Below are 11,608 nucleotides of genomic sequence, written 5' to 3'. Positions count from 1 at the left end.
TTTGAAGGCCCCTCTTATCTGAATACATTTGTCAGTTTTTTTCACAGCTAGAGGGCATTCATGTGTTTCATATAAATAACGTCCTTGCGCACGTCGAGTTATTTAAGAGTCAGCACTAATTGCCTGAAATGCAAGTGTGTCAAAAGATCTGAGATAAGGAGGCAGTCTGCCGAAGCTTAGATACAAGGTAATTAGAGAGCTAAAAAGTATATTTCTATAACAGTGATAGTTTTTTGAACATTGGTTTTCAATAATCAATTTGTGTCCTGTAGCATTGTTTAAGTATACAAAATACACATATGATGGTGCGTGCATTTGAAAGATATGGAAAGAGATGTAACCATGATTCTTTTTATTTTTAAATGCAACATACTAAAAATAACTAAACGGAATACATTACAAATCTGAAAAGTCCCAGCAACTGGAAATTTTAACTTTCGTAAGGAAGATCTATGTTTAATTATATTTCTGTTTAAGGGCATGTTAATTTTGACTGATTTTCAAATCTTTCTATTTAAAAAAAACAAAAAAAACTTGATTTACATTGATCCACAGGCGATTTTAAGGTGCTTACTTATAATTCTATCATTTAAATTTCAGTATGTAATGCTGTAAGAATAATATTCTGTTTATAATTCAACAGTAGTTTTCATAGGACTGTACAGATCAGATGGAGCAGGGTTGTCAAATTTATGGCACAAATTTGCTGACACTCAACCTCTTGGCTACTACCATACTGCTTGGTTTATTTAACTGCAATTCTAGTACTTAAATTATATTTCTTATGAATCTATGTTAAATGAATAAAATATACAGTGAGCACTCAAGAATTTTTATAAAAAGATTATCTCCATATTGGGCAGACATTTTCAAAAAAAGTCTTGACATCCCTAACCGAGGAAAAACTGTGATACATTGTATGCAAATATGCATACTTGTCCTTGGGTGTCTACTTTGCTTGTTCAAATTCACAATAATAAAAATAATTTTTAAAAAAAGATGTTACTTAATATAGTAAAGAAACCTGCATCTTTCATAAGAGCACATCTACAGAGTATGCTGACTGCATACAAACACTCAAACTTCACTATTAAACTAATAATTTCTGTGCTTAACGTTCTGTGGGGAATCTAGAGTGGTGGTTGCCCTTGAGTGAAAGGTCATAAATATTTATTTCTATTAAACCATAATATATGGGACTAGAGCTTCTGGATGGTTTTATAGACACAATAAGTTACAACAGATTTCTTTGTTATGCAACATTTTTAGCATTATCTGGTTAGATTCTTAGATACAAACAAGGTAATAAAAAAAAACCCAAGGGACTCCTATTAGCATGAAAGTCTAAAGTGCTTGGTGCAATTATAGCCATGTTAGGTGTCTAAGGGAGATGGCGTTACTGTCAAAGGGGAGCCCGTCTGGGTGGGGATGTAGCCTTGGTATCCACTAGCCCTCTGCCGTCTTACCGGTATCTTCATTCAACACGGGCAGTCTCTCTGCCTCTCCAAGTGTTAGTAGACTCTTCCGGTGCGGCTGGTGTCCCTGTGGACCTCTGACGTGCTGTTGCTCCTCCTACCCACATGTAATGGCTCCCAGTGAGTCGAAATCCAGAGACCTTCTCTGGACCTCACTAAGGGCAAAGTACTAAGGCGAACCGGCTGGTGTAAGCCAGTAATCAAAGCAAAACAAAGGGATTCGCCAAAGTATAATAAAATCCAGAATTTATTGAGACAATTTAACATTGTCTCAATAAATTCTGGATGTTGTTATACTTTGGCAAATCCCTTCGTTTTGCTTTGATTACTAGATTCTTAGATACCCTGCAGCCCACATGTCACTTTTTAAATAACATATCTCAAAATATCCACTCATGAAATTTTCCATAGTGAACAAAGCACACAGACAAGATTATCTCTGCATATAATTTATTGCTTTCTGTAACATTTACAAGTTTTATATATCACACACTTATTGTACAGGTTACGATAGCTTCACAAATTTAACGCTGTTAGGACGTTCCATGCCGTCCTAACAGCGCTGGGCTTTAGATCCATTAGGACGGCATGGAACGTACTAGCTGTTCTGCTTTACTGAAACAGCTACAGCTTCCTAACTGGGATCGCGGACTGGGGGCACTTTCCCAAGACCCGATCCGATCATTGAAATCATGCGATCGCATGTACGATAGCGTGATTTCAATTTTTTACTTATTTGTTTACATCGGAACTTTGTTCCGATGTAACAGATAAGTACCGGCAGAAAGGGATTAAAGGGAAATTAAACACTGAATATGTTGTATAAGTATATTAGGTCTTGATCTGAAACAAATGTTGGTTATGGCTGGGATGTTTTATTTTGTAAAATTTGTCATATTGCTATATATAATATTTTTCTGGTATGATACGTCAATAGCTTCTATTCTATCATGTTTATAATTTTTGGTTCACCACTGGCAATAATGCAGTGCAGAACTAATAATAAAATCTTTGTTTTATAGAAAAATTAACGTAACCAGTCAAGAGAACTTAAAAAAGTTTGTATGTAGTTGTTCAAACCATTTTCTATGTGCACAAAATTGGTGATATATAAATGTATAATTCACACACAAAAAATATATATATATTTTATTTTTTAAGAAGGCTATAATTATTTTTTTTCTGAGAGGCATGATGGGCAATCTAATAGTCATATGCTTATCTTTATCTAGAACATGTATAAACTTCTTAATGTTGTCTAGCTCATAAAAACAACAAATACAAAAAAATGTAGCTGTTTATTCACTGAACAAATGCATTTTGTTTTATAGTATTTTGGCAATTAGCAGTTGTTTGCATGAACAATGCGGCATCTAAGTATCTTCAAGAAGTTGTCAATCTTGTTTGAGTCTCTGCGGAAACAATGCAGTAAGTGATAGAACGAGAGTAGTTGAGGATCTACATTTTGTGCTCTCACTTCAATGGGACCAAACCACTGTGGGTACGAGTCATCTTCCAGATTACTCTGCATCTAAAATTATAGACCGATTAAGGGTTAGTTTTGTGCAACATATAGATGAGATATACGATAGTTCTACAAATGATGGTAACTGTGAAAATGCAGAGATAACATAGAGTAAATAAAATAAACGTTGTATTTATTTGTGTTGGATGTTTGACTGCTTACCCTTCCAGCAATCCTGTCTACCCCTCCCAGAAGATTCTTAGTATGTTCCTCAACCTCTTTCGCTCTCCTTGCCATGTCTTCTGGACCCTCTAAAGCCAAGTACTGCAGGGGTTGGTTCCATGAATGTAGTAACTTCTGCACAAGGCTCATAAGTTCAGCATGCTGATGCGAAGAAAGAAAAAAAGTGTGTTGGTTTAATTTACATTTATCTCATTCTATATAACAGAGGAAAAAAGGAAAGCCCCAAAACCTGAAAAACAGTAAGAAGGTACAGCATTGTGTAGAACCACCTTTATTTGTTGAATGGTAACTGTAAACAGAATGTATTCACAAAATGAATAGCAACCTCATGTGCTAGTAGATGCAGACTGGCCTTTTGACAGTGGGCCAGCTAAATGAACCTCCCATATCAGGATCTTTTAGGTGTGGTGTGGAAACCCAAGATGCTTCCAGAACAGGAACAAAACAGCAGCAGGAATGTAAATTTTCATGTTTCAAAGAGAGCATGCAGTTTTAAAGTGATGGTAAACTTTAGCCAAGAAAATGCCATATATGTAGTCTTTGCCATTAAAAAAGTATATGTGTACTTTTTTTAAAAAAAATCTATCCATGAAAAGGGTTTAATCTGCGCCAATAGTAATGTTTATATTAACAAAAGTACCGGTATTTAGCGCTGGCAGTCAAAGAGCTATGTAAATGTAGAGTTTCAAGTTTTAACATCATTCACCGGATCATTTGGAGGCATTCACTTCATCTGTCTCCAGACTTGGTTACCATACGGCTGAGGTGGAGAAGATGGTCGTAAGAGACTTCCACTCGATCTTAGGTCCGGAGTATATTTCACTTCCATACCGCATTGGTTATTTTATTGCTTTTATCTGTTCGATATCTTGTAAGTAGCCATTTGTTTATGCGCACTTACGCCCCATTAAATTTTGTTATGCTTGAGTCGGGCTGCGCCTGTCTTTCTTGTTTCATTTCAGTGCTTCTAATGTTTATATTACAATGTTATGTCAATTCCAATTAACAAGCAATCAGTGTGTGTCATATGACACTCTTGAAGTCCAGCCCTTTGAAAGACCTTACGAAGCCTATGTAGAGAGTGGGTGGGACTGCTCTCTATATCATAGTACAGCCAAAAGAGCAAATTAAGGGGGGAGGAGGATAACGGAGGATACCAAGTAGGAATATAAATCCTTTATTATAAAATATAAATACACTTAAAAAAAAATAACAATTATGCGTTATTGCTTGTACACTAATATATTTTTAATTGCAACATACTTTGCTGATAAAACACTCCTAGGTAGGCTAAGGAGCAGCATGGCTGCTCTTTCAACAAAGGATATCAAAAGAATTAAGCAAATTTGATAGTAGAAGTTGAAAATGTGTTTAAAATCGTATGCTCTACCTGAATCATAAGACATTTTTTGGTTTCCATGTCCCATTAACCTCTTAAGGACATATGACGGAATTTTTCCGTCATAAAACAATTGAGCAAACTGAAAGCTGTGTCCTTAAAGGGTTAAAGAGGTTTAGCTAGTATATGTGATACTTACATGTATCTGCAAAGCCTGGTCCTTGTCCTCTGGGGTGCTCAGTGAGGCAGTATGGCAACCGTTCATAGACCTCATTGTATGGTAATCTTGAGTATACCGGTGTTCCTATAACAACAAATGTATTACTGCAGAAATTACATGTCTAGATATAGCTAATATTGATTTATTCTATGCGACAACCTACAGTTATTTATAATTTTGCAATTATAATATTATTTAGCGCTGAGGTGCTCATTATTAAGTAGAACATGCAACATCTAAAACATATATAATGTTTTAGAAACTGTTAAATAAATTTGACGCTTTGCGATTTACCATTGTATGAAGAATCCAAGGTCCAAACTTGAGTTATTAGACAGGAGAATATTTACTAAGAAATACTTCCCTTGCATTACATATACTATTATTTTCTATATAGACATATATTCCAACACAAAATTCAAGCTCTTAAAGTGAGTCCATTTTTTTTATTTGCATGAGAAAAAACAAGAACCAACGTTTCAGTCCACACCTGGGCCTTTGTCAAAAAATAAATTATATATATATATATATAAAATATTTTTTAGTTTCTGCATCTTAACCTTTTAACGCTGTTATGCCGTTCTATTCCGTCATAATTACACTGGGCTTCCGTTGTGACGGAATAGAATGTCATAGCCAATGGCTGTCCTGAAGCCTACTCCGTTTCCTGGATTTGATCGCGGTCTGGAGGGCGTTCCTAGGGTTATAGGGACACCCCCCAGACCCGATCCAATAATTGAAATCTTGCGATCGTGTAATTTCAATTTGTCTACATCGGAACAGTTGTTCCAATGTAGACACTTTAACCCCGGCAGGAAAGGGTTAAAGTAAATTTATAGTGCCCGATTCTCTAAAGTTCTCTGGTCTGGCAAGATTCTATAAGATGCTTCCTCAGTATTACGATGCCCCCCAGGTATTGTTTTAAAAGCAATTTTTACCTCGCTAATATGCTAGATACAAAAGTATCTTTCAAGGGGGTGCACATACAAGCTTCAACTAGCATGTACATAAAGGATACATATGGGATTGAATAAATGTGGAATAAAAAAAGGCAGTAACAGTAGACAAGGGAATTTTCACACCACAGGGGCAGCACTCTAAAAAAACGTTCTGGATCAGCTGTAGAAATAGAAAAAAATAAACAGCACTTGTTTTCCTGATGAACACATTGCTACTGTTTAATAAACCTTTTTAACATTTTAATAGAGGAAATGGTTATCTGATTGACTCTTCTTTGCTATGTTAGCCTGTTGTTATGGGCACGTATATCTATCCTATGCTATTGCTACCTTACGTGTTTGCATCCAGGCTGTGTAACTACAAGTATTGGAATCATTTTCTATAACTTGTTGCTGTTGGTTCCTAAATGGAATTTGGGGAGACAGAGCCTGTGATTCGGTCCCAGAGGACAGTATTGACAAGAGGTATAACTATTGTTGATGACTAACAATTTAGGAGGTGGAGCCTACCACCCTGTGCCAGGAGGGGTTGAGAGTGGCTTGCTTCATACTGCATTGACTGGATATCTATATCTAGAGGTGGAGCCTACTACTATGTACAGAGATGTCCTGAGTATAGTCTTGACTACAACATCTCAGCCTATTCCACAAGCAACACTGGCCTTTGTTTTGTGAGTTGTTCTTTATTCTGATTTGATGAGGCACCTCTTGTTCTATTTAAGTTTATTAATATGCTCTATTTTAATGAGAGACACTTACTTTACAATATAATGCTCAGTAGAATAAGTTGATGATTTCTTTCCATGCTTGTGAGTTTTTGAGAACCAGTCCCATAGGCTTCCCAGTTAAAAGGACTTTACTCACTTTGTTTCCTGCACTATTAATTTTCGTAAGTTTTTTTTAACCCGAAAAAAGAGAAGTAAAACTGATTTAAGTTGAAACCATTACAGCACAATGTGTGCTTTGGGTTGACCACAACTCTGAAGAACCATCTGGGGGGAGGAACCGCAGACAGAAAGTAACTCTGCAACTTTATCTAAATCTATTGTATAATTGTGTTTCAAAAGGATCAAATTGTGTTACAAGCATCAAATAGTCAAATGAAAACATGAACATATTCTGTAAGCAATAATAAAAATGAACAATTTTGCAGAAAATCATTATTAAAGTCTATAAGAATTTTTGTAGATAAATTATTTGATACATTTTTGTAAAGTATTGTGATAGACCCCATAAATTAGACATATAAACACAACATTATTTAAAGCCTTTTCTGCTTTTGTTAGCCTAAGACACTGAAGAAATATTATTTTAAACCTAGGATGTGGTAAGATGTACTAGGTTGTGGATAATTTCTGATTTATGTGACTTTTTTAAAGCAAATCTAAGCTGTAAAGCACATCAATGCATTTTAAATTTGTATAGCAGCATTTTTACAATACACTTGTATTAGCACAAATGCTTCTAATAAAAACTATCTAGATATGCTCAGTGCACCATTATTTTTTAAACAGTGTGTCTGCTCAGAATGATGGCACTGCCTTGTATTGCATTAGTGGTGACTATATCTTTTAGATTATTGCAGCAGTAATGCACTACTGTGAGCTAGCTGAAAGCCAATGACAAGAGGTATATATGTGCAGCCACCAATCAACAGCTTCCAGCCCAAACTAGGTATAGTTTTTAACAAAGAATACAAAGAGAATTCAATTATAAAATGGAAAGTTATTTAAAATGTCATGCGCTATCTGAATCATGAAAGAAAAAAATGTTTCATGTCCCTTTAGCTAGAAACATTTTTGCTAATACAAGCAAAAATGCTTCTATTCAAAACTGAAAGGTATTGACGTTCATTTTTAGTTTGTCTGTAATACCCCTTTAAGAATTAAAAAGTATTAACTATCTTGTGGCATCTTCAGTTGGACCTCTAAAGCATCTCCTTTATATAGACAACATAATGATAGACATGTGGTAGATAATACATTATACTTAGTGTTTGTACTGCTTGACCCCAGGACATCATGGACAGCGTTGTATTCAGTTAAAGGAATATGTCATAGTTTACATTAGTTTGTAAGCAGTCATTCAAAACATACATAATATTTGTAATACTCACAAAGTCCTCGAACATATCTGAGGATAGAGAGTAAATATAGTGGGAAAGTCTTATTGCTCTGTCAAACAGGTCACTTAACAAGACTTGACAATGGTGACTGCCAGGAGTACACACAGGGGCAGAGGACACAATCTTTCTCATCACAAACCTATCTGACATAAGGAGTCCAAACAGCAGGATACCTGAAAGGATTAAGAAAGCAGTTAGAAGTTTTTCATGTCATTAATACACATAGGGTTTGAACTGCTATGGAAAATTTAAAGAAAGCAGATTTTGCATAGTTGCTCTATCTTGGTAATTGAATTACTATTATTTATTATTTTTTGATAAGAATACAGCAATAACTGCTCCTTACTGTGCAATTCCTAAGCAGATGCTTTCTGAACACTGGTACCTACAGTATATTACATGGGTACTGGTGTTACGCCTCAGTAATATTTTAGTTGCTGGAAATTAAATCAGAGTATTGTATGAAGAACCTCTCAGTTATCTTTTTTTGTATAATTTTTCAATCCCTGTGTTGAATTATCTGCAAAAAATTAACAAATCCCTATGAAATATTAGGATTCCAGTAGTATCTGGTTATGGTTCTATGAAAATCTCAAGCTGGCTAGATATGTTATTTTAACCTTTTTTGTATCTTGTAGCAAGATTTTTAAAATATTTAAAGGGACAGTAAAGTCAAAATTAAACTTTCATGATTCCGATAGAGCAGGCAATTGTACACAACTTTCCAATTTACTTCTATTATCAAAATTGCTTTATTCTCGTGGTATCTTTATTGAAGAGTAAAACTAGGTAGGCTCATAAGAGCTCAGGAGTGTGCACATGTCTTTAGTACTCTATGGCAGCAGTGTTTTGCAACATTGTTGGCAAACACTGCTTTCATAGAGTACAAAAGACATGTGCACACTCCTGAGTTCTTATGAGCCTACCTAGTTTTATTCTAAAATAAAAGATAACATGAGAACAAAGCAAATTTGATAAGGGAAGTAAATTGGAAAGTTGTTTAAAATGTAATGCTCTATCTGAATCATGAAAGTTTAATTTTGACTTGACGGTCCTTTTAATGTATTCCAATGGTGAGACAATATAATCAATCAATCTTTCATGGGACCAAATAAAAATCCTTTTTGCCTGCTTTAACTATTTGTATAAAGTATTGCATCCCATGATAATCTCTACATAGAATTACAATTTGTTAGATAATGCTTTAGCTATATCTATAGTATATAAATACTTTGCTGGTGTGATTGAATAAATGTTGCTCTACTTATAATGTATTTAAAAAATATAGATATTTGACAATCCTAATAAAAATATTTTAATAGACTGGTTATTATCAAATTATTTAAAGAATTGATTCAGTACCTGTGAACTGCGTTCTTCTTTTAGAAGTCATGGTTGCGCGCTACTTTACCTTATGATTATGCCTACCTGCTTATTCCTTTGTCCACAAGGCATGCCGTTTTATACCCTCCACAATCTTATGAACCATGTGATTTACCCTTGTACACCATAGTGACCTTTAACTGGTAATCAGAAACATGGAAACCTCATTCTCCCCACATCCATATTAAGGACAGGAACCCAGCTGCCTTTAATTGCAAATACTTTGTCTTTAATGTTTTAATTAATTTGTTGCTAAGCATAGGATATAGTAAATCTGCACGATTCAGAAGTCTCCCCCTTCCACACACACACACACTCTTCAAAATCCAGTAGGCATAATTGTTTAAGGGGACATAAATGTTTAATACAAAAATGTGCTGCACAGTACGTTACATTTTATTATAATCATTTTTGAAATATACTTTTGTAAGCAAAAATGCTTCAATGCTAAGTTAAAGTTCATGCAACTTGCCAATGATACAATAATAAGCCATAGGTTGAAATGTTCATCAATTTGTGTAGGTTGAGTGTGCACTGGACATTGCTGTATGGCCATCAAGTTGCACCTTAAAAGTCATCACAAAAGCAGAGATAACTTTTATAAGGAATTGTTTTTGCAAGTGAAAATATATTACAAAAATATAACTGCACTGATTTGAAATTTGACTGTTATATCCATTTTAAGTCTCCACTTTTTTAAATTAAATTATTATTTATTATTACATTTTGGGCCAGATTACAAGTGGAATGTTATTTAACGCTCCTGCTCGATCATTAACTGCGCTAGTAGTAAGCTATTTGCGTGTGTCAGGTTACACTCGGTTGAAAGTAAACGTTTTTCACTTGTACACTAACCCGACGTGCTTAAAAAGCCGAACCTAAAATATTGCACACATGATAACCTATTCCCCCATAGAAGTCAATGGAGCAGAAAAAGATGAAAAAAATACTAACACCCTACTCGTGCACAAACAGGATTGCATATTCTCAAGTGCGCTAACCCGACATGAAAATATGAATATTTCACATTCTAATGTTCTTCACATAGCAGAATATGTTCTATTTATTCATAAATATTTCTACATATATCTAATGGTATTTTGGTACAATATATATCTATACCTATATATATATATATATATATATATATATATATATATATATATATATACATATATACAGTATATATATAATTATATAAAGGTATAGATATATACAGTATATATATAATTATATAAAGGTATAGATATATACAGATATATATATATATATATATATATATATATATATATATATATATATATATATGAATATCTATTTATTAATACTTTGAACATATTCCCCTATGTAAAGAACACTGGAGTGGGAAATATTTACAGTAAATATTCAGTTAAAGACTTTATTAAATATGAATATTGCATAAATACCCTTTTACATCTTTCATCTACTTAACTGCTAAGATCTCCAATGCACTTTTATATATATATATATATATATATATATATATATATATATATATATATATATATGCATTTATGTGTATATGTGTCTGTAACTATATAGACACACACACATATATATATATACATACATTTGCATATTTAGACATGTATATGTATGTATCTCAATTTTAAAGCCCTTTACCTGTCTTTCTAACATCTGATACCTCGTTTCTTTGAGTCCTTATAGCTTATTTGTGCAATATTTTTTATAATTATGAGTGTAACTGTACTTTGTAATGTATTTTTGAAGAGTTTTGTGACACTTTTTTGTTTTGTAAAGCAGTTCACCAGAGCTCTGAGGATGCAGTAATCATTTTAGCGTAAATCACGAAGGTGCTCAAGTGATCGTGTTTACTTTCACCTTGTAATACGAGCGGAAAACCCAACGCACCAAACACTCGCAATAAAACCCTTATCGCTCGTGCCTAACTGTTAGTGTTCCACTCATAATCCAGTGCCTTTCTACTCTTACATTCTCCAAATGTTTTATTTAGTAATTTTATTATAGGTCTAGCATACCTGCAGGGCCGCCATCAGGGGGTGACAGGGGTGACTCCTGTCAGGGGCCCAATGGGCTAGGGGGGCCCCATGAGGCAAGAACTTAAAAAAAAAAAAAAAATTTAATTTTGGCAGCCACCAGTGGGTACTACAGCAGAGTGCTAATTGAGTATGGGAAATGTTATTACAAGGAGTAAAGTATTAGCATTTGAGAGGATTTCTGAGTGTGCACTAAACCACTATCCACAGTGTGAGACAGACTTGGCACTTTGTTTGTAGAGTGTGTGCCTGAGTCAGACGGCTGATCACTTTCATTTGCAGAGGAGGTAGGAATTATTTAGCAAATGTTTTTTATTTCTTTGTGCAATTTAGGATTGTAACTTCAGTGTGGTAGTAGTT

At 34.3% G+C, this 11,608-nt stretch overlaps 1 protein-coding gene across 1 annotated transcript; it reads right to left on the bottom strand.

The window, feature by feature from the left end:
- Positions 1 to 2,817: 2,817 nt before the first annotated feature.
- On the bottom strand, positions 2,818 to 9,219 carry LOC128638084 (prolactin-like). The gene is made up of 5 exons (XM_053689946.1): positions 9,189 to 9,219; positions 7,818 to 7,999; positions 4,722 to 4,826; positions 3,163 to 3,324; positions 2,818 to 3,006 (listed from the first exon to the last, which is right to left on the bottom strand). Exons 1-5 carry the CDS (start codon positions 9,217 to 9,219, stop codon positions 2,818 to 2,820), a joined length of 669 nt encoding a protein of 222 aa, XP_053545921.1.
- Between the last annotated feature and the right edge of the window lie 2,389 nt (positions 9,220 to 11,608).

This window comes from Bombina bombina, chromosome 8 (genome assembly GCF_027579735.1).
Source record: "Bombina bombina isolate aBomBom1 chromosome 8, aBomBom1.pri, whole genome shotgun sequence".
In the NCBI taxonomy this organism is placed as follows: Eukaryota; Metazoa; Chordata; class Amphibia; order Anura; family Bombinatoridae; genus Bombina; species Bombina bombina.
This window is presented reverse-complemented; position numbering and strand designations above follow the sequence as displayed.

Coding starts and splice junctions, on each gene's coding strand:
- LOC128638084 (XM_053689946.1), bottom strand. CDS start 9,219: ATGACTTCTAAAAGAAGAACGCAGTTCACAG. Junction 8,000..9,188: donor AAGAAGAACGCAGTTCACAG/GTACTGAATCAA, acceptor TAATCCTTTCAG/GTATCCTGCTGTTTGGACTC. Junction 3,325..4,721: donor ACCAGGCTTTGCAGATACAT/GTAAGTATCACA, acceptor TCTTCGCATCAG/CATGCTGAACTTATGAGCCT.